Source organism: Ambystoma mexicanum, chromosome 1q, assembly GCF_040938575.1.
Source record: "Ambystoma mexicanum isolate Mex_15411 chromosome 1q, UKY_AmexF1_1, whole genome shotgun sequence".
Taxonomy (NCBI): Eukaryota; Metazoa; Chordata; class Amphibia; order Caudata; family Ambystomatidae; genus Ambystoma; species Ambystoma mexicanum.
In genome coordinates this window covers 563,708,775-563,732,571 of record NC_090922.1, presented here as the reverse complement: position 1 = coordinate 563,732,571, position 23,797 = coordinate 563,708,775, and the positions used below count along the sequence as shown (strand labels likewise).

At 46.6% G+C, this 23,797-nt stretch overlaps 1 protein-coding gene across 1 annotated transcript; it reads right to left on the bottom strand.

The window, feature by feature from the left end:
- Positions 1–548: 548 nt before the first annotated feature.
- On the bottom strand, positions 549–22,259 carry LOC138521717 (trypsin-like). The gene is made up of 5 exons (XM_069634742.1): positions 22,195–22,259; positions 21,934–22,093; positions 11,036–11,295; positions 8,331–8,467; positions 549–876 (listed from the first exon to the last, which is right to left on the bottom strand). The coding sequence occupies exons 1-5, from the start codon at positions 22,235–22,237 to the stop codon at positions 727–729; spliced, it is 750 nt and encodes a 249-aa protein (XP_069490843.1). The 5' UTR covers positions 22,238–22,259; the 3' UTR covers positions 549–726.
- Positions 22,260–23,797: the final 1,538 nt, after the last annotated feature.

Genomic DNA, 23,797 nt, shown 5'->3' with positions numbered 1-23,797 from the left:
ATCCTTGCAAGACTGCCTTGGGCCTTTTTCCCTAGCGGACTGTATTTTATTCTGTTGTGAGCATGCAGGGGCGTGCCTTCGTTGTCTGTGTTCAAATAAAGTTCTTTTTAACCTTATCCTGCAGTTTTTGCTCAGAAACACTTGTGTACAGGCGTATTATAAACGACTTATATCATATCATATCCTTCCCAGGTGTACACACAACTATTTATGAACTGAGCTGGCATGTATCCGACACAACTTTTACAGACCAGACTTGCTAGGAAGTGTAATAAGAATCTAATTCTTACAAAAGTGGATGACGCAGTCGCAATTTTAACTCTGCCTCTATTTCCTAAGTGCTGGGCCTTGGTTTGGCCTCTGCTTCTTTAGTCCTCTGCTCTAAGCACAAAATAAAAGCATAGCTTGAACAATCCAGCAGCCAGTATTCCATATATTTATTTAATGTGCATTCTGTGATAATGTTTTCAAATAAAAAATATATTTATATTTCATCACTGACATGTTCTGTAGGCGATAAAACACTTTGCTCCAGATTTTTCTTTTTTGGAAAATACATTTTTTAATGATTTGACATGCTTTTCTTACACATAGATGCATGGATTCCTGTACATGCAAGGGAGTAAAGGACATCAACCACAGCTAATTGAGCTGGATGGCATGGAGAGCCCAAAGCTGTGCCTGGGCCACCACCCTTCTCCTGTGTGGCGTTGGGCTTGAATCTCCTCAGTTCTGAGCCATTATCTCTTCTGCCCACGAGATGTAGTTGCAGACAGGAACATAGACCCCAGGATAGTTCCTTTGTGCACATCCATATCCCCAGGACACCACACCCATCAACTGATCTCCGCAAACCAAGGGTCCCCCGGAGTCACCCTACAGAGGACACAGCACAGAAGAGAAGCTGTAACCAAAGACATTGCGAGGAAGCACTCAAGTAACACTTTAAGCAAGAATTTGCAAGGATACCTTATAGGTAGCTACTGACTTAACTTTGTACAGAGAAATTAAGTTGAGATTGGTTAAGCAAAGAGTCTAGATATGCAAGGCCATAGGTGGCCCTCTGAAACGCATGCATTGGAGGCAGAGCAATGCCCTCAATGTGTTGGCAAGAGCATTGAGGACACAATGCGTCCTTACAGAGGTAATGGCCTCAGGCTGCTGGCAAGGACAATGGGGATACCCTGGGGGCATATAGGGGTAATGCACTTACCCTTGTTGGCAGAGCATTGGGTAAGCCTTCAGTGTATGTGGGTTGCCCTCAGGCATTGCTTAGAAGTGGGTTGCCCTCAGGCATTGCTCAGGGCAGTGGGGATAAAGTGGTTGCACTTAGCATCTGTGCCCTCAAACTGTTTGGAAGGGTGATCAAGGACACAGTCAACCGATGACGGGTAATGTCCCAATGCTGCTGGGAAGGACTTCGGGGAAACAATGTGACAAATCAACTTCTGAGGCACCAGTGGTCCAGGGATGACTATCAGTTTCTAAACCATCAATCAGCCCCACACCTCTAGCAGACCAGAAGGGATACAAACCGATTGGAAACACAATTACATTATAAACCTGCTTGTCCAATTTCTAGTAACATGGGCGGAACAGCAGGCTTATCTACGCAAGGTCGTGGATCGTTGGTGAATTGCAACACAGCGAAAATACAATTATTACTCAATGATAAAAGGGACTGTCCATTCAAGGTTGTATGAAAAAAATCTACTTTATTATTATTACAAAAGACAGTTCTACCACACTACAAATACAACCCACCCTGTAAAGGAACAAAGAGGACATACAGTTTCACGAAGGAAAGGTATGCCCTCTGGATACTGACAAGAGGGTAGTCAGTAAAGCAATCAGTCTTAACTGTTCAAGGTTATTTGGTTTCAGCACCAAGGGAGCAAGGGTTTATAAATGTCACTAGGGTTTTTTTGGTGAAGGACCAGGGGGACAGAACCACAATATGCCGGTGCATGAGATGATCTTGATGCTTGACAGTGTCAAGTTGGTTCCAGCATGCTTTGCAGCTCCTGTGAAGATGGGAGACAGCTGGTGGTATCAGGCGGCAAGCAGTTCGTCAAGCAAGGCTGGATTGGCGGCTACAGGCTGGCCTACACGGCAGCTCAGGGTCAAGAATCGTTGTCTCTCTGCTGGTTGGCAGATCTGGAATGCTGGTCGAGGCATCTCCGTTGACTTTAGGGACAGCAGTGTGACAACAGTCAGTGGCGCAACTGCTCACGGTTCGAGGGCTCGACTGCCTCGAAAATGTCCTTTAAAGATGGATGCTGGTTGATGCTAGTTGTGGCACTCCCCCTAGCTTCTTCGCAGAGCTCGTCTTATCGTTTAAGGTGGATGGCCGAAAGCTGAGGAAAGTGTTTGCAGGCAACGGCCTTGTCCTTTGCTCAGAGGCTCTTGGGCACTTGCTGGCAGAAAATAGCAGGGCACACTGTGTGCTGGCTGTGTACCAGTTCTGGAGTTGCTGGATTATTCCTCTGAGGTTGGTATCTCCCTATGTTTCCTGGGAGATGTCCGTCTCCATGCACAGATCCAACTGTTCCCGAGGGGGTGTAGCCTTGATCTTCCCGGAGTGTATTCCTGCCTCTGTCATTCCTATCATTCCTATGCAGGCCTACTACTCTTTTGAAGGCCTTGTCTGCAGACTCTCTCTCTCTCCTGGCTACTCTCTTACTGTGTCTACTATCTATCGGCCACCTGCTCATATGACCTCCTTCCTCTCTGAGTGGGTGGACCTCTCCTCCTCGCCTCGACCACTCAAGTCTCCTTCTCTACACCTCAGGCCAAACCAATTCCAGCACTGCCATCTACCTTCTTGGTCATCGGCCCCATGAAGCGTGTGACAGTTGAGGCTTTCACTGACACTTTCTCTCCCCCTCCTCCTCCTCTGGCTGACTCACATCCCGACACAGCCCTTTCCATGCTCCACTCTTCTATCTCTGATACCCTTGATGCTCTTGCCCCTGTCATGAGGATCCGCTTGAAGGCCAAAGCCAAGTGCAACGCCTGGCATGACTCAGACCATGTCACCCTTAAACGCAAGTGTGGGGTGGCTGAGAGGAAATGGCTAGCTTCTTGTGCATCCTCTGACAAACTGGCCTGCCGCCTGCTCCAAAGGCAATACCGACTCTCTGTCCGCACTAAGCAGAGAGCCCACATCCAAGCCCGCATCTATGCAGCATCTAACAACTTGGCTGAACTCTTTAAAATCTGAAAGGAGCTGGCCAGTCCTGCTGCAGCTTCTACCTCTCACGTCCGCTCCCAGGCCCTAGGCACGGCCCTGACATCTCGGGAGGATAGCTTAGGGGCAACGTTCTCGCCTTGAACGCAAGACAACACAGAGCAACACAGGTTTGATCCACAGGTCCGCGCTTAGAAACCTCTGGGTACTAAGTGCGTTATAAATAACCTATCATATAATTTGATCTCTAAAACCCAGGACATCCTGTCCGCCCACTCCTGCTCTCCTCGGTCTCCTCCCTCTACTCTCTCCTGTACCTCCAGCACCACTGTGGCCACCTCTCCTGCCTCTTTCTTTTCCTTTCTTCTGTTCTCCCCAGACAAGGTTTCTAGACAAGTCTGATCTATAAAAGTCTCATCAAAACAGGTTCTTCCCTGTTCTTCCAAAACCACCAAGGGCCACATTGACACTGTTGCTCCTGCCCTGGCTGACTTCTGCAACCACTCCTTCACCACTGCAGCCTTCCCTTCCCCCCTGAAGCACTCTCTTGTGCACCCTCTTCTCAAGAAATCCTCAGCCGACCCGTCCTGCCCGGCTAACTATTGCCCGATCTCCATCACTTCTTTCCTGGGCAAACTCCTGGAAAAGCTGGCCCTCTCCCTGCTTAATCTTCACACTGAATCTGGTGGTTGTCTCCATGACCATCTGTCTGGCTTCAGAGCATCCGTGAAGACCTGCTCTCTAACCTTGATTCTAATCTCCCCTCTGTCCTCATCTTACTCAATCTCTCTTCTGCCTTTGACACGGTCAACCATGCCATCCTGCTCAATCATCTCCATTATAATCTGGGTATCACTGATCAGGCCCTGGTCTGGCTGACCTCGTTCTTCTCTGATCGAACCTCCCAGATCCAACTTGGGTTCTTCCTTTCCTCTATCTCAGTCTCTACCTGTGGTGTTCCCCAGGGGTCAAACCTCTCTCCCTGGCTGTTCAACCAATACTTGGCACCTCTTGCCCCTCGCACTGCCGCTCTATGCTCCAACTTTTAGTGCTATGCAGATGACACTCAGCTCGATTTCAGGCTGCCCTCTGCCAGCCTCTTCTCCTTCTTTCATCTCTGACTGTCTGTCTGCTATCCAGGAGTGGTGTGCCACCAAAATTCTCTATTTTAATGCCAGTAAAATGGAGATTCTCCTCATCGGCACACCTGAACCCTCCTTTCCTGTCACTCTCTGGATGGCCTCCCTTGGCCCTCTCCCTGCTTCCATCTGTGAGGCTAAGAACCTCAGGGTCATCTTCGACTCCACACTCTCCTTTTCTCCTCACATCTCCAACATCTCTAAGAAGTCAAACTACCAACTGCACCTCCTCAGAGGTATTCTTCCTTTCCTCTCCTTCCCCCAGAAGCTCACTGTCTCTAGAACTCTTGTTCTCTCTAGAATGGACTACTGCCACAGCCTCTCCTAAATCTGCCTTCTTCTACTCTCCGCCCTCTGCAAATCATCTAGAACAGGACTGCAAGACTTGTCCTTGGCCTCAAGCCCAAGGATCGTATCTCTCCAGCCCTGAAATCTCTGCATTGGCTCCCAGTGGCTGCAAGGATTAAGTTCAACACCCTCTGCATTGCCCACAAGGCCTTCTGGAGCCTGGGTCCTCAATACCTTCAACTATCTCTTCGTAAATACCTTCGTACTCAGGCTCTTTGCTCCGCCACCTCCAACTCCCTCAGGGTCAGTCGCTTCTCCAGCAACGAGTTGGTTGTAGATCGCTTTCTTCGGCTGGGGCCTCCCTCTGGAACAGCCTCCCTGCCTTTCTAAAACTTGAGGAGAACCATCTCCGGTTCTGGAAGCACCTCAAGACCTTCCTCTTTGCTCCTGCCTTCTCTCTTCCTCTCCCCTGAGGATTTCCTGTCTGGTACTGCACTGGTCACCTGGCTACCCTCTGATTTTGGGCCCAGGTCCCTACCCGCCCAGTTGCACCCCCGCACTGCCTCCCGGCAACCCTTGGTCTGTATCTGTAACCCTATAGTCCCCCTACCTGCACTTTTGGACACCTGCTGTCTGCACTTAACCTTACACCTGCCACCTGTTGGCCACACTTTTTGTTATTGTTTTGATGCCATGTACAGCACTGCCCCTTCCCCTTTCCCCTGGCGCTTTTCCCCTCACCTCCCCCGCACTTGCGCGATCTCAATGTCACTTGGCCTAGTAAGATCGTTGTCACTGTCCTCCCTCTGTTCCCCCATCCTTGCCTCCTCGCACATTGAAGAACCTGTATATAGGCGTGTTACATACAAATGCCATATCATATCATAGGGGAGGGATCTTGATTCCCTCTTAGAAAGCCTGGCCTTCCTTCACTGGCAGAAGCTGTAAGGCAGACTGTACCTTCAGCCATGGTCCAACTGAGTCCTTCTTCTTACTCCTTTCAACGTCGTTGGATGATCTGCCGGAAGAGGGGCTCAACCCTCTTTTAAAGGCAAATGGGCCCCGTTGATTGGTGCAGGCTAAGCCTACTTTATTCAACAATCCTGGGTCCCCACCAACAATCTTCTGTTACGCGTGATGTCATAACCAGTGTGCTTTGCAACAAGAAAGCTAAGGGGTGAAAACATCTATTACTAGGTAACACCCATCTTTCTGTGTCTCTCTGGTTAATTGAGATCTCTGTGTCTCCTGATGAAAGCGGAGGTCTCCCTTGTAGTTTGTGGCAAGAACAGACTTTCGGTCTCCATCAAATCATATACTTCTTCCCTCTGAAAGGGGGTCACCCTGCAGGGGTTGCCTACTGTAAACAGTCTTCCCAGACATGACATTGACTGCCCTTCATACAGAGTGGTGGGAGCTAGCTTCAAGCTGACACATTGCATATCGAAAAGGTGTTGGGATTGCCTGCCCTTTTTTTTTATTTCTGTGAACATCCCTGTTTGCAGGCCTGCTTCAATTAACTCTCACCTGTATGCACTGCCAGCACACAGAACTTAAAAATAGGCAGGGTGGAACCATGGAGCCTTTGTTATTTTAATTAGGCTGGCCATGGCCAGAGAATGATGTGGCCTACTGCCTTCTTGAGATGCTTTGATGTACCTGTGGCTGTCACATTCCAGCTGAACATGACAGGAGGACTGTGCCAGTGGCCAGTCAGTGGTGCAGCCTGGTGCGGTTCGAGGGCTCGACTGCCTCGAAAGTGTCCTTAAAAGATGGACGCTGGTTGTTGCTTGTTGTGGCACCTCCTTCTTCGTTGGGCATGTGCCGTCTTTTTAGGCGGACGTCCCAAAGCTGAGGAGAGTGTTTGCAGGCAACAACCTTGTCCTTTGGTCAGAGACTTTCTGGCACTTCCCACCTAGGAAGCTTGCTGGCAGAAACTAGCAGGGCACACTATGTGATGGCTGTGTACCTGTTCTGGAGCTGCTGGATGGGTCCTCTGAGTTTGGGATCTCCCTCTGTTCCCTTGGAGAAATTTGGAGGAAAGCTCTTGCTTCCCTCTTGAAAATCCTGGCCTTCCTTCACTGACGGAAGCTTTTAGGCCGACTGTATGTTCAGCCACAGTCCAAATGAGTTCTTCGTGTTACTCCTTTTGAAGTCATCGGATGAGCTCCCAAAAGATGGGTTCAACCCTCTTTTAAAGCCAAATGGGCCCCAGTGATTGGTGCAGGCTAAGCCTCCCTTAATGACCAAATCCGGGGTCCCCACCAAAAATCATCTGTGATGCGTGAGGTCATAACCAGAGTGCTTTGCAACAGGAAAAGTAAGGGGTGACAACATGTAAGTCCCACCCATTTGCCTGTCTGTTGTGGATCAAAGTGTCTCTCTGGTTAATTGAGCTCTCTGTGACTCCTGATCAAAGCGCAGGTCTCCCTAGAAATTTGTCGCGAGAACAGACTTTTTGTCTCCATCAAATCACATACTTCTTCCCTCTGAAAGGGGGTTCCCTGCAGGGGTTGCCTACTGTAAACAGTTGTCCCAGACATGATATTCACTGCCCTTCATACAGAGGGGTGGGAGCTAGCTTCAAGTTCTTCAAGTTCTGTGACCAAGCCTCTTTGCAGACCCGCTTTCATTTATCTCTCAACAGTATGTGATGCCACCACACAGAACTTAGACAATAGAACAGGGCGGATTCATGAAGCATTTAATATTTAATTAGGCTGGCCATGGCAGTAGGAAGGTGTTCCCTTCCCCCTTCTTGAGATGCTTTGATGTACCCTTGGCTGTCACATTCCAGCTAAATGTGACAGGGAGGACTGCGTCTGTGGGCTGTGTCCCCCAGAGTACACTTGACTATGTGTTTGTTGTGCGGCGAGCATAGGAAAATGTGCACAAAATTTCAAAACAATCTAGGCGAACGCACACTCCCCATGCGGATGGCCGAATCCCTCACACGTTATACATCCCCCTGAACCTGTTCCAAACAGGTGAAGTGCAATGCTTTTGTTTTTTGTACATTCCAAAGGGCAGCCTGTTTGTGAATTCTGAATGTGCTTTAAAATGTGGAGAAACTCCTTTCAAACCTCTGCTTAAATCTCCGATGCACACATACAAATACTCTTTTTCCATTGTCTGCTAATACTGCATCCCATCACTGGCACTAAAAATGGCTTTGGGGATAGGTATTGTGGTTTAATGTAAAGGAAGGCCACTCAAGTTGCTTGAATGAACAATGCAGGGGATGTTTTTAGAGGATTGTCAGCAAGGTTTGGGAAAGATGAGGTTGTCTTATGATGCAGGATTACTCATAAGTACTTGGGCATCAGGAAATGCACAGATCCATGAATTCATCCCTTGGAAAAGAGTCCTATCTCACCTGAATATAAAGTTGGATGACTATTCCTGTCTGGCCTATGAAATGCAGTTGCATTTGGGGCATTTGGACCCCTCACACTCTGCTGTTATAAATGGCACCAGAGTGAGCGTGTATTCATTTCAATCATTACATGCAATATTGTGATGACGAGGAGAAGGTGCTGCTCCTAGTGAAGGTGATGCGGAAGATGTTGAAGATGCTCATTAAGTGTATGGCAAGAAAGATGCTCGTGTGCAGTGTGAAGTAGGATATTCCCATGACATGGTAGTGTGAAAGACTGTGATGGTGTAGGTGATATGGCAGATCCTTGTGATGAGCATAAGAAGTGTTGCCTTACCTGGCAGGAGTCCTTCCCTCCTTCTAGATACCCAGCACAGAACATGTTATTGGTGATCATGCCAGGGTATGAGTTTTTGCAGCTGCCAGTGGACAAGATTGGAAGATCCAGGCATTGCAGGACATCAGGGTACTTAACTGAAAGGAAGACAGAAAACAGAAACTTTACTAGTTTATTTCATTTAGTTATTTTGGTGTTTTATAATGCGCCACTGGAGACTGCGTAGTTGGCACAAACCTGTCTATTGTATGGGAAGCCAGATATGCACACGATTCTTGATAACTCAATAAAGACCTACGAGGCGATCTTTTACTGGTGTGGAAAGCCTTCCTGTGAAGGATCTCTTTGTGAAATCGAATAGACTAAGACCCTGACCTGTTCTGTAAAGAAGAGATGGCTTAGCCATTGGGAGATTCAGCGCTACACCGGCAACTACTCAAAACATAGATTAGAAAAGATAGAATGCTCAAAGACCCCGTCAAAGACGTTGAATAAAAATCTCGAAAAACACAAAATAAAGATTTTTGAAAATGTAGAACAAAAAAGTTGTCAGAAGCTGCATGAACGATCAAGAGTGTTTAGAAAACCAGAAACTGTGTTGTTTGGTCGGGGTTAGGTGAGAGTAATTTAGAACTTGGGGTTTAACCCAAGAAGTTTGCTTAAAAACAATCAGATAGGATGCAGGTAAGCGAGGTAGGTGTTATTTGAACCATTATGGTTTTAGAAGAGCCATTAAATGACAGTTTAATTCTGAATAAACCATTACATTTTTGTATTTTATATTTTTATATACTTACGATTTAATAAATAGCCATTCTATAATTTTCCGTTCAATGTTTTAATCACAAGAATTATGCATTCCATCTAACTCTCAAGACTTATATGGAATATAGTATAAACACTCTCATATGGCTGGCCTAAGCTTCTACACGGTCTAAAATCTGGTATTGGAAGATTAATCTTAAACCTGCGTTGAAAGTGATCTGTATATTAGCCCATATTAAGTATTTTGCACATTTTTCTCTGGGTCTTGCATTTGAAAAAAGATGCGCACACTTGATGTACATCCACACTACCAGCAGACTCACCCCTTTCCTAATTGCAGAGTTGCTCTTTTTCAGCAGCAGCAGTTTAACTTAATTCTAGCAGAAGTCTAAATCAATCTCTCCACCAGCTGTCTAATCGTATTGCATCAGTAGCCTAACGCCATTCCGCCATCCTCCAAACTACATCCCACCAAAAGCCTAATCGCATTTCAGTACAAGCCTAATTCTACGCTACCAGGAGACTTGCTTCATTCCACCACCAGCTTGACCCATTCACACCACCAGCAGCCTAATCACATCTCACTACAAGCCTAACCTTAATCCATCAGCATCCGAAAATCATCTGCCCAGGGGTTCAACTCCAACCCACTACTGTGTAATACCCACTATTAGCCAAAACACATCTCACCAGCAGCCAAATCGAAACATACCAGCAGCTGTACTCTTTCAACTAAGATCTAAACCTTCCCCACTGTGTGATTAATCCCACGTTCCAAAAAGCAACCTAACACCATTCCACCAGCAGCCTACTACCATACAACTGCTATTTCATTGTTTTTCCGTCATCAGCCAACCCATCCAATCAGCAGATACATCCTGTCCTTCGACCATTCTGAGCCCATCAAAAACCTCAAAGCATTTCACCATCCTCCTACCCACATACTTTCAATAGTGTAACCCCACTCTGCCATCATATTGACTTCACCCTACCCAACCAAATACCAACCAGCTGGCATCCTAACTTCATCCATCAAATGTATGACCTATCTGACCTGGCTAGCATCCTAACTCCATCATAAAGAGAGCAGATAGTCTAGCACAGCCGAGTCCAAAAGATCAAATCCATCCTACCTACAGCCTAAACCATACCTCCAGCATCCTTACATCATCCCACTAGGACGGTAACCTCATCCAACCAGCATTCTAACCTTTACCCATTTGCGGCCTAACTTTCCTACCAGCAACCTATTCACTTTACCCCGACAATTGTACTCCCTCTTGGTAATAGTTGCATCCCATGCCACCTCCATCATTTCCTCACCCAACCAAAAGACTCTCGTCTTTCTAGAGCTAGGATAACTTCATCCAACCGCCAGTCTAGCTCAATTCTAACAGAGGTTTATTTCTACTCTATCAAATCCTACCCCAACCCTGGCAGAAGCCGACCCGTCTCACAACCCGCCTATCACTCCAAAAAAACCCTATCTAAGCCCACCCCACCACTTGTCATATGCGGAGTTCATATTTTAAATGTTCCATGCAGACGTACCCACCACAGCCCAGTGTTTGCTTTTGTTATTGAGGATCAGAGTAGTTGACATGTGGATCACTACCAAACATGTAATATGTTTGATCTCTTCAATAACCACTTCTACAGTTATCTTAGTTAATTGAAATGTCTGACTACAAGCGGCCAATCCTTTTCCTATTCCATGTAGTGCATACCAGGGTACATAAAGAGTAATAGTTTAAGGATGTGTTTAAAAATAAAAAAATGTAGATCTGTAGGGTTATCAACTGGAGGTAAATGTGTAGCTTGTTCAAAATACCTAACACAAATAGCATAACATGATGGGACAGAGTGTTTGTAGTATGCAGTAAAATGAATCGATCCGTACATTTTCTGGTTTATTTCATTTATTTGGCACAGTGTCTTACCACCGGAGGTGCGGAGGTTGCCCCAGCCTGAGACCAGACATTGAGCACCCTCGGCCGGGCAGCTGTTGCCTATCTTGATAGGTTGGACGTGTGCATTGAACTTTGCAGGTGTTGCCAGTTTCACCAGCATGAAGTCGTTGTCTGTACTATAGCTGTCATAGTTGGGGTGGGGGATGGCCTTCTCTACTTTTAGGCGCTGTTCGGTTCCTTCCTCCAGAGTGGTGTCATGTTCTCCAAGGTGGGCCACCAGGATCCCAGGTCTGCAAAAGCAAAGAGTGAGCTAAGATGCAGTTTTGAACGACCAAGGCGATTTGCAACAAGCAGAGGCAAAGAAGAAGGGCAGCAGTGGGGGCAGTGCTTAATTTGTGTGGGTGTGTGCCAGGACTGAGCCCTGGCACTTATTTTTGAGCCCTCACACTTATTGTCTCAGACCCACTTTAATTATGAAGTGATGACAGTCAGTGCATCCATCACACACAATGAGAAGGTTCGAGCTGTAGTGTAACCCTAAATATGTCTACACTGTGGGGAGCAGCTAGGTGTGGTGCCCCCCACCCCGGCAGTGTCACAGGAGTGCTAGAAAATATTCGAGCCCTGGCAGTTCTTTATTTAAAAATGAAGCACTGAGTGTCGGCGAATTTGACAGATGTCTCCAGAAGACCTTTGGCAAATGCAGGAGTCCGAAAAACTAGGGAACCAGTGGTAAATATAGAGGACAGAGGACATTAAGTGTTCAAACGATGGAGAAAGAGGACACCAGCAGGAAATGGGGAAAGAGACAGGGCACACCAGGAAAGATGCAGAAAAGTGGGAAAGAAACAGCATAGAATGAGACCTGCAACATAGGGCAATAAAAGCATGGATACTGGGAGACCTACAGGGGAAAAATGAGCAAGAACACCAAGTGACCAGTAATAAAGGGGAAAGAGACCATGGACACCAAGAGACCAACAGAAAATTGGAAAAGAGAAAGAGGATACCATAAAACCAGAGGGAAAAGGGACAGAGACAGGGGATACCAGAAGAACAGGGAAAGAGAACGAGGACACTAGGAGATCAGCATAGTGGGAAATATACCCCTTACACCAGGAGGCCAGCTGCAAAGGAGGAAAGGGGCGAGGACACCAGGAGGCCCACAGCTGGGGGAAAATACAGAGACCACTCAGAGGCTTGCAGTCATGGGAAGAGACAGAAGGCACAGCAAGATATATATCTGAGGTCAATGAAATCAATGACGCAGGCAGAGCTGCAGCAAAGGACGAAATAGAAAGAGGACACCAGGTAACCAGAGGGAAAGGGGGACAGAGACAGAGGACACCAGAAGACCAGGTGAAAAAGAAAGAGGACATTAGGAGATCAGCAGCATGGTGCGAAATATACCCAGTTGACCAGTGGAAAAGTAGTAAAGGGACAAGACACCAGAGGACCAGCAGCGGGGGAAATGCGGAAGCCACTCAGAGACTTGAAATGGGGAAAGAGACAGAAGACACTGCAAGATCTGTATCCGAAGTCAATGAAATCAATGATTCAGGCAAACCTGCAGCAAAGGGGGAAAGAGATGAAGGACACCAGGAGAAAAGCGGCAATAGGGGAAAGAGACACGTGACATCAGGAGACCAGCAGCAAAGGAGGAAAGAGACAAAGGACACCAGGAGAACAATCTGGGAAAGAGACATGTGACACCAGACGACCAGCAGCAAAGGAGGAAAGAGACAGAGGAAACCAGGAGAACAATCTGGGAAAGAGACATGTGACACCAGAAGACCAGCAGCAAAGGGGGGGGGGGGGGGGGAAGAGGTAGGAATCCAGCAGAACTCCCCTAATCTGGGACAGTGTGTACTGGTGGTGCTAACGATGCTCCCAGTACTCATTGAGGCATGCTGGGATGCATTATTTAGTTGGGCACAGTGTGTTGCCTGCTGGGAGATCCCGGGCTCACCCCCTCCTAATAATACTGACCCAGCTTTGCTGCTTCCTTCATAACAGTGCCCCGTGTGAAGTGCCATCCCAACCACCTGGTGCCCCCACTCAGGATTTCCAACAGAGGAGCTATCAAACCTTTTTTCTCCCCAGAGTTCCAGACGACAAGATCATCTTTGTACTACACCACTGTACACAAGAATCCAAACGACCTGCATTAGATGGGAAAACGAGGAAGACCCTAGTGCTTCATTTGAGCCGGTGCTCGCTCATGCTCGGCCCCACGCCATATTCACGCGCACAGGCACATTTTATTCTTAAAAGCGTGTCGCTCGCTGAGTGTCACAATTGCTGCCCAGGCTGCCCTGGCTTATTAATGCCATCAAAACATATCATGGGCAGGTCACCTTTTGGACAGTTTTTTAGACTAAAAAGAAATAGTACAATGAAAAAGGGACCATTATACGCAGGCAAATCAGTTTGGTGAGAAACACACTAAGACAGGTTACCCCACAAAACAGGCGAGGAATGCAACAAAAAGAGTATTTTGTAACAATACAAAGGCTTATTGGAACCCCATGGTAAACTTCAAATGCAAGCTCACACAGTATGTTCTAGCACGTACACGCTTCTTTCTTAGAAACTCAGAAACAATATTTCTAAGATTTCAAAGTTTTTCAGGGAAGTTAAAAATCAACTAGGTCCTGCAGTGTTGGCTTACAAATAAAGTAATAACATGAGACACCACATCCTGGAAAATGATGTAAGAAAACCCAAGAACAGAAAGGACTGTCGCACAGCAAAGGGGTCTGGAAGCACCGACAGGCCATAAACCACGTGGCCAATGTGGGGCATGCCATCCTACCCATAGAAGCAAAGTGATTGATAGTGGCTGGTCCAAAATCCCAATGCAATTACATTGACTAACTGTAGCCATAAGATGGTTGCCTATGCCATTAACTGCCCATGGAGCACAGTCTATCTAGGCAAATCCAGATGGAAGGTGGAACTAGACAAATTGAACACACAAGCTGCATTAAGAACCAAATCCTGATGGCTCCAACAGTAAATGATTTCTTGCGTAGAACCAAAAAGGTCCACATCTGATTAAAATGGTCAGGAGTTGAAACAATAGCAGATCCTGAAGGTGACTCTACTTGATGCTAGATTTTGAAGAGGGGACAGGAAGTGATATTTCTCACCGACAGTCAAGTAATGGGGCTTAGTGAGAACATAGCACGGCACAAGGAGTCCGCACAGGGAGGAGGAATCCCTCCTCCCTCCTTTTTTAACACATACTAAAATTGGGGCATGTTTTTCATCTAAAGAAAGTTTAGCCCTATAGATTGGGGCAACACCTTTTGATCAGGGGTTCAGATAAGAATTTAAGAATTAGCTCTGGCTAGCAACTTTGAGGATAGGATGAGAGTGTATTGAAAGTACAGTTTCCCAGGTGAATACTGATGACTGAGGCTCCCAAACAGAAACTCCATATAACGCCATCCTGAGATTGCTAGTAAGATAGCTCGGCAGGTTGAGGGCTTGCTTGCTGGTATGTGTGTGTGATCTGCAAAGTTGTGAGTTTGAATCCTGGGAAGGACAACTCAGCCTTTCATCCATCTGAGATTGATAAATGAGTACTGACTTCCGTTGGGTGATAATTGTATGTAAGTATGTTCTATGTACAGTGGTTTCGTCAAAGCGCTATATGAATAACAAATCATTCATGAGAAGAACATGCTAGAACAAGAGTTCAGTTTTCTAATGCAGACCCTACAATACACAGGGGAGATGCAAGATGTCGGGCATCTAAAAAGTAAGATGAGCGGAAGTCGACCCATTCTGAATGCTTAATGAGTTCAACTGATAATGCGCTATTCCGCATGTTTTTTGTCCTTTTTTTCCAGAGACACAGGGGCTGCAATGGAGAAAATACTTGAACTAGGAATCAGCAGCAGCCGCACTACATATAGGAGCCAGTGCCCGGATGCAGTACCGAAGGTGAGCACCTTTGTTTGATATCTCTATAATCAGATGATATTTTGGTTATATGTGATCGTACCGACCACAAATACAGAGTGGTACATTTCATCATGGACAAAACACTGGAAAACACTGATTATATATTTATTTTTTATTTGGAGGGTCACACCCCAATCCCCCCCTTTGAAAGCCATTCCAACCCCATCCTGACCCATTTTAACCCCTTACACCACTACCCTTCATATACAGTGTTATTGTCCACTCTGTTATGCACCACTCTGTTTTGTTTCCAATAAAATAACTGGTTACTGATATTTTTACATACTTCCACAAGCAAACTATACAACTTGTATTCATAATTCTATTCACAGAGAGAAATTAAAAAAAAGGAAAAAATACAGAATGTGGAGGAATAATGAGGAGAAGGACCTTGGAAATTCGCTGACAGAACATAGGAGGAATCACTGTTAGAAATCCTCAAGACAGAAGTATTTGTACGCAATCTCAAGGGTGGGCTCTCAAGAACATACTACATACAATAAGATACACTAGCTGTCCCTAGTAAAATAGTAATCAGTTGAATTCTCTTTCTCTCAGTTTTGTCAAATCTGCAAAACAAGCAAATAGTACCATACAGTAAGTCTGCTAAGATACACGCAATATAATTATTTAGGAGGGCCGCCGTCTATTGTGTGACTGTCCTTATTTTTAAGTTGCCCCTTTAGGTGACATTCACTTTCGATCAGATCTGATATTTTGTACATAATAGTCAAAGAAATGCTCCATAGACAATATACATTTTGAAGAGACATCCAACCCAAAGTATTAGAGTCAGGCTTTTCAAGAGACAACGTTTGAAGTACCCCTGAAGAAATTCAGGGTAATGGGAATGGATGGAAACACGTCGGGTAGAAATGAACAACCCATCGTGGTATCAGGTAATACAATCGTGGCAAAAATGTCGCCGTAAAAAAAAATCGCGGCAAAAATGCTGTGGTTTGACCCGGTAAAGGTAAGCCCCATTATACCATTTAAGGGGAGCGGGGGTTGCAGGGGTGTCCCCTGCTCCCCTTAAATGGTATAATGGGTCTGGGGGTTGCAGGGGTGTCCCCTGCACCCTTTACATGGATTGCGGCGCAAAAACCACAGCATTTTTGCTGCGATATTTTGTAATCACGGCAATTTTTGCCACGATTTTATCACATGGAACCCCATCGTTTGTGTTTGGGTAATTATAGTGCATGGGAAACGGAATTAACACTGACTTCATATGTTTTTAACAAGTGTTTTAACCATAACAAAATCAATGCTGTATTATCAGATTTGGCTAGTTCATGTACTCATTATTTTGTTTTAAGAGCTACCTTGAAGATTTCAAAATCTAATTTAAAAATCTAATTTAAAAAACTGCCAAAAAAGGAAAAAACGTTTTTATAATAAAATGTGAAGACACAAAGGAGTTAATTTTGTATAGTGGCATAATGTGAATGGTAGGCATAAAAGCCTTGAGAAAGGATATAAAGCCTTCCATGCATGCCACGCCACATATTCGGGGAGGAGGGTCGGAAAGCAAGTTGCGTTTTGGCCTCCTTCCTTCCTATCCACCATACAAGTGCTCCAGCATTAGCGCCGGCATGGATTTTTATCCAGCGTAAATGCTGGAGATCCCTATGGGGTCCTTCAGCTTTCCGCAACAGCATAAAGCTACCAGACCCCAGAGGGAACCATTGTACATGCTGCCTGCCATGCTGGCATGGCAGGCAGTGTGTAGAAGTACAATTAAACCCTGCCCAACATGCTTGCACGCTACGGCAGAGTGCAAAAACACAGGGCAAAACGAGGTGTACACATATGTATGCCGCCTTTTGCTGCTCACTTTTGAACTGCGCTGTGAAAATGACAAAAATATGGCAGCAGGGAGCCACCTACGTTTATGTCACCACGTGGCGGCTTCTTGCCGTTAAATTACACTTTTGGGTAAAATGAGCTCCTCTGACTCCCTACGAGTTTCTGGGAAAACACATACCACCGTCTCCTAAAGGGTACTCACCACACAGGACTATCCAGCTCCTGCAACGGCTTACATTACCACTTGTGTTCCCGCCACCTTACTTCCACTCTGCCATACAAATGCTCCAGCATTTGCGCCGGCATGGATTGTCATGCCTTCACACGTGCTGGAGATCCCTATGGAGTCCACCTGCTTTATGCATGTTGGGCAGGGTTTAATTTTAATTGTGAAAATAAATGCAGCGTTTAATCACTTTGCACGGCACAGAGCAAAAGTGCAGGGCAAAAGGCAGTGTACCTGTTGTCAAATTACAAATTGCAACAAAATGAGTGCTCTTGTGTTCCCAGATTTTAGGGCAATTTCCTTCACCTGGGGGCATGGCACATGATTGCAGCATCCACTTTATGCACAGATAGATACTTCACAGAGCTACTTTGGCACACCCTGTGTGATTGAAGAATTCTGCTATGTCGGTTGGTTAATTTAGTGCGACTGCTGTCCTTTGCATGGCCCTTGGGCACTTTCGGATCCATTGGAGAACAATGTTGGGTTTGGTTAGTAGACACACATGGAGCAGTGCAAGATTGTTTTGCTGTTGAGTTGATGTGTGCAGATCGTCAGGAAATAGAATATGCATGCATATGCTTGCAGGTGTTTTGCATGTGATTGGTTAGGATGTGGCCTCGATTTATCCTGAGGTGTTGGCGTATGTTGTCTCTGTGGTAAAGATCTCATATGTTTGATTGTTGTGTTCGTGTGGGGTGTTCTGTGGCATAGTTTGCTTTGTTATAAGGCTTTTGTGGAGGCATGTCTTAGATCTTGCATCCCAAGTCTGTGTTGTGTGGTGTTTATGAGGGTTGCATGTGGTGTAGTGTGTTCTGGTCTGTGGTGCAATGTTTTGTCAGTTATGTTGGGAGACAAGGAGGTTGTAGGATGCAGTTTAGGAACCAAACATCACAACAGGAGCAACATGTCACACAGTCTAATGGAGTGGAGTCAATGGGGAGCAGAATAACAGAGGGTGGAATCAGGGAGCACTAAACCAAACAAGATCCAAGGATATCCAGTCAATATATCTAAAACATTACAGAATGGTACATTTCAGAGTGGACCATAATACCGAAAAACACTGCAAACATTTATTAAATAAATAAAGAGTAGTGTGGTAAAGGGGTTAAAGTGGGTCGAGATGGCGTTGGGGTGGCGTAATAAGGGTAAACAATCAAGGGGTTGGGCAGACTCCCCCCGACTCCCCAAATAAAAAAAAATTAAAAAATTGTTTTTCCGTGATGAAATGTACCACTCTGTAATTGTGGTTGGTAAAATCACATATACCACGAGAGTCTAAATGGAGGATAAGGGGAGCCACGAGAGAGCATGTTAGAGGTGGGGGCCAGAGGAGTAAGGAAGCTGTAGACCAGTCAGACCAAGATCAGGACAGAGTCGCAACAAGGGAGACTACGCAAGCCGAGCGCTTCTATTCAGGATAGAGATGCAAACTAACCAACCCTACTAACAACTTCCCTTTCTGCATACACCTCTCAAACCCAAAACCAAACACAACCAAAACCTACAGCACAACAAACCGCACAAACTTCACTACATTGCAACAACAAAAGAAAACACACATAGCCGTGCACAACAGAACACGACTACCGGCCGCAAACACCCCAGGCCCAGCAAACGGACCCACCGGGCTGAGGCCACCAACAGCACATCACTGCTCTCTTGCATTTTCCCTGCTTCCTCCCACTAACTCAACCCCCCCTCTCCCTTTTCAGAGCCGCCAGAGCACCAAGAGACCACTACAGTGGTGATAGTGCGCGGTACAAATGTCCTTTAACATTAACATTAACATAACATATAACCGATTCAAGGAACCAGATAACAACGAGAAGCAAACCATCACATAGAGAAGTCCCCAGGCTGCCATCTTCCTTCAGTTCCTGCATCAGTATGCTGGACGGGTGGCTGTCTGCCTGCCATGACTATGTGGGATACCAGACCCTGGATGCATTTGGCCTCTTGGCGCAGGCTGGGTGACTTGAGATGCACTGTATCTGTACAGAAGACCCCTCTGCATGAGCTCAGAGCAGGGCCTGACATCATCCGCCCTCCGAGACTATAAACATCTGAAGCAATGCAATGGTGAGAGCATTCGCTTTGGTGGCCGTTCAGCCTTTGTGGAAACAAGGCATGGTGCCATGGCGCACGGACATGTCAGGGGGCATTCTGGTGTTCTATTCAGTAACCCATGTGGCACCTTGCCCAGCAGAGGGGAGCTGACCCAGGTGGCACTTACAAGGTGATGATGATAGGGGAGTTGGCAGAAGCCGAATCCCAGGTATTCCTCTGCCTTGAAGGTCCAGCTTGAGCAGCAGCTTCCAGCTGTGTTTGCCCCCGCGGAGAGCTCTTTAACCCTAACCTTGCATACTGAAGGAAGCTGGCGCGCATGCAGCCGGCTGGTGTCAGCCTATCCGCCTGCCGCCTGCACATGTCACGGAACAGGCCTGGGCGAGCTCACTTTGCTTCGGTGTCTATGAAATACAAGGTCTATCAAGACGATCTAGTCCTCATATACTCGCAGTCTCGGGCGTGCGGTGTGAGCGTAAACTGGCTTCAGAAGGTCTATCTAAGGCACGGTGAGGGGCATTGTTCTGCAACCATCTCCTTGGATGGATGTTTTCTTGGCATCGTATCCTATAATGCCCTCCGCACACCCCAGAAATCAATTATCAGCAGAACTTTTGGTAGCAGGGTTTTGATAAAATAGTGACAAGGCTGTCAGATGAGGCTGTTTTTAACCATTTCACTGCCCTTAGGACTTATATTTGTGTCCTAATTCCCATAGAAAAGCACTTAAGTCCCGGCTTTTATTAAAGTCCTGTTAGGATGAACAACAGCCATTCCTGGGTCTGTGGCACTGGTTAGCGTTTCCTGCGTTTCACCTGTCGAATTTCCCTGCTACCAGGAGACTGGACGACCTTCATGGGCCAGTGTTTGAATAGAGAGAGTGACATTCCCTTAAAATAATACACTGCACACATTGAGGGACCCCCTTGAAAATAGAGAAGCGGCTTTGTAGTCCCCAGGACTTCCAGACAGGTGTGACACCAGATGGAGAGCTGACCCGCAGAGGTCTGGCATCAATTTTACACCTGAGAGGGTTTCCCTTCCAGATTCTCAGTCACCCACCACTTTAGCACAAGCATCAGAGGCAGGAGTCACAGGAAAGCAGAACCCACCTGCTACAGCCCCAAATTGCCATCACCAAAGCCATCATTTTAGCATTGGCCAAGAGCTTTGGCTTGACAGGCTGAGGAACGATGGTCTGGAGGGTTGCCCAGGCCATTTGCCTGAGGTTTAAGATTCATTCTAAGCCTTCCAGCCATCACCTCTATTGTTTTGCTGCTGCTATCACCAAGAGGGAGAGAGGGCACTGAGAGAGAGACGGAGAGAGAGAGAGAGAGAGAAAGCGAGGGATAGAGAGAGAGAAAGAGAAAACAGGGGAGAGAGAGAGAGGGGAGAGGGAGTGAGAGAGAGAGGGAGAGAGCGAGAGAGAAAGAGAAAGAGAGCGAGGGAGAGAGAGAGAGGAAGAGAGAGAGAGAGAGAGAAAGAGAAAGAGAGAGAGAAAGAGAGAGAGATGGAGAGGGGAGAGAGAGAGACAGAGAGACAGCGAGACAGAGAGACAGAGAGACAGAGAGAGAGAGCGAGGGAGAGAGGAGAGGGGGAGAGAGAGAGAAAGAGAAAGATCGAGGGAGAGATAGAGAGAGAGGGGAAGAGAGAGAGAGAAAGAGAGGGAGAGCGAGTTAGAGTGGAGAGAGAGAAAGAGAGAGAGAGTGAGCGAGGGGGAGATGAGAGAGGGTGAGAGAGAGAAAGAGAAAGAGAGATCGAGGGAGAGATAGAGAGAGAGGGGGAGAGAGAGAGAAAGAGAGGGAGAGCGAGTTAGAGTAGAGAGAGAGAGAAAGAGAGAGAGAGAGCGAGAGAGATGAGAGGGGGAGAGAGAGATCGAGGGAATCAAGGGAGAGATAGAGAGAGAGGGGGAGAGAGAGAGAGAAAGAGAGGGAGAGCGAGTTAGAGTGGAGAGAGAGAGAGAGATAGAGAGAGAGGGGGAGAGAGAGAAATTGACTATTTGTTTGATGAGATGAGCGGTGTGATAAATGCTGAGTGCGTGAATGTGGATGGCAAATGCCACATATGTTTGCTGCTTTGATAGTCATGCATGCTTGTGTCCAATGTAGTTAGTTCATCATACATTTCTATGATTATTTATAACAACCATAAAGTAAAGTCTGGAAAGTGTGAGAATATCACCATTAAGCTATAAGCACACAATGCGCACCATTATAATCCAACCTTCCGGAGCACCTCGACCATGGCATATATGTAACCTGCCCAATACTGTGAATATGTATTGTATACTCTGGGTATTTATACCTATAATAAATGGTCTTTTATGAAGCACCAGATACATAATAATAACCAGGGGTGCACTGTCCAATAAGGAGCTCTGGAGATTTCCCAGTCGTCCTCTGCACCCTGGGCCTCTTTTGTGTGGTAATCCATTTTATTTTCAAATGTTCTCATAGGGAAAGGGTTGGACTTGCTGAAAATGTGCAATATGGAGCCACTTTCAAAATTATGTCCAGGGCCTTTTGGTTCCCAGTCCACACCCCTAAGCACTGAAGCAACAGGGAGTAATAAAACCTAATTTAGCAGTCGTCAGTGTACGGATACAGGGTTCAGCCTGCCCTCCAGACATTCCAACTTTGGAAGCGCGGCTTCCCCAGGCCAAAGCAATGCCTTCATAACGAGCTGTCTGTCTCACCCAGGCCTGCTCCAGAGCAAGATCAGGACTATATTAAAAGTAGCATTCCCCTTCTGAAGCGGGCTGTGGCAAGGTGGACTGCCAGGGAGCACACAGCTTAAAGAGGACGCAGGATTCCGCGTCATTGCATCCCCCGGGGGAGCAGGGTCTACTCACGATTTGTAGCAGTGAGCTGCTGATATAATCCAGTTCTCGTTGATCAGGGACCCCCCGCACCAGCGCCTTCCGCTGGCGGTGAAGTACACCTGCCACGGCTGGGAGTGGGGCTTGCAGTCGTACCCCCCTATGATCTTGTCATCATCCCACGGAGCAGCCGCTGCAAGAGAAAGGCACGTTATTAAGAGGTGGGAATGGAGCACCCCACAAGTGTGTCTGTAGATCTGAGAGGATGAGAGACAGGAGACCCTGGTGCCCCACCTGTGGCCCCCAAGAGAGCAGCGAGCAAAAGGACCAGCTTCATCTTGTCCAGTAGGTTTAAGGACTGAGATCTGCCTCACGGAGACAGCGCCTATTTATGCCACCAATCCAGGTGGCTTGTCATATACCCAGGGCGCGAGGCCAGGGTCAGCTGCCTTCTTCCCAGCAAATGTGTCTATTTAAAGCCAAGAACATGATAAGGCGTGAGATTTTGCCACATATCAAACAGATGGTGAAATGAGCAAAACTTATGGAACTGTGGCTTTTGCCCAAGAAACATAATATGACCAAGTTAGGGCCAGGAGAGGAAACAGAGGCCAACACTGTGCTCCCCATTCTCATACAAATGTTTTCCAGGGGATTCTGCACCGTGCTCTTTGGAATTTAGAGTATTCCGTTCAACAAAAGTCTTGCTTTCCTCACATGAAAAGGAAGCTCTGGATGCTCCATGGGAACTCCCAACACATGTCTCCAAAGACCGCCACTTGCGGAAGTAACTTTTTTCTCCTGCTGTCTTTTTTTCAGCTCAAAGTGGCAGACTGAAGAATTTAAGATGAATGGAGACTTTTGCAATCACAGTGCAAAATGGCGGGAACACGGGCGAGTGAGTGGATGAGGAAAGGAGAGAGTTAGAAAGTGAGTGATACCGGAGGCAGTGAGTGAGAAAGGGACAGTGAGTGCATATGTGACACAGTGACCGAGAGTGGGTGAGCGAGAGATTGAGGGAATACGTGAGTGGGTGGGTGAATGGATGAGAAGGCGCATATACACAGCGCCCTGGCACCCTCATTCTTATTTTTGGAAAGAATAGCCTGGGAAATCGCACTGGGCTTGCCCACACTGATCCAAAACATTCATACTCAAGACAAAAGAGTGATTTTTGTACGAAGAAATTTCGTCCCGCTAACAAAAATTGTCTGACGATGTAATGCATTTGATGTTCATGAATGTTACGCAGAAGACCCACACGTAAGCCCATGACCCGTTCCATCAGGCATCTGTTCTCTTATTTGCAGCCCCTAACATGAGCTCTCGTTATGCTGCACCAGTTTGACTCTTGGCGTACCTCTGCTGTTAGTGCTGGTTAGTAAGCCCGGAGAAACGTCCTGTATAACGACCAAACAGGCCCAATGCATTTTGGAAAGATTTGGCCCTGCCAGAGGAATGGGACCATTTTTTGGCACCAATGTATCACTCATGAGTTTGCAGAACACTTGGGAGTCTTGCACGACGATTGGTCATACAATCAAGATCTCGGGGTTGAATCTCTAGATTATTCGTCGAGTTTGTGCAGCCAATCAGAGCTCTTTTGGGCTGCTTCAGGGAGTTATTTCGAGCAAGTTCAACTAGTCTGGGCCCTAGAGTCTCCTAAAGGCAGTTCAAGCCCCTAGCAAACGAACTGTTCCTTTGTGACGTTTCCTAGGCTAAGAGGCAAAGAGGTCCTGGAGGGTGGTTGAATGGTTTTTGGGGACTTGTAGCAGGGTTTTGGTGTAGGTCTTTTTTTCTAGCTCCTTGCTGTTGAATGTGTTTTTTTGGATAGCATTTTTGTGCTTCTTTGTTTTAATTTTTGTTCTTAGTTTGTTGTTACTTTCCCTGATTTAAA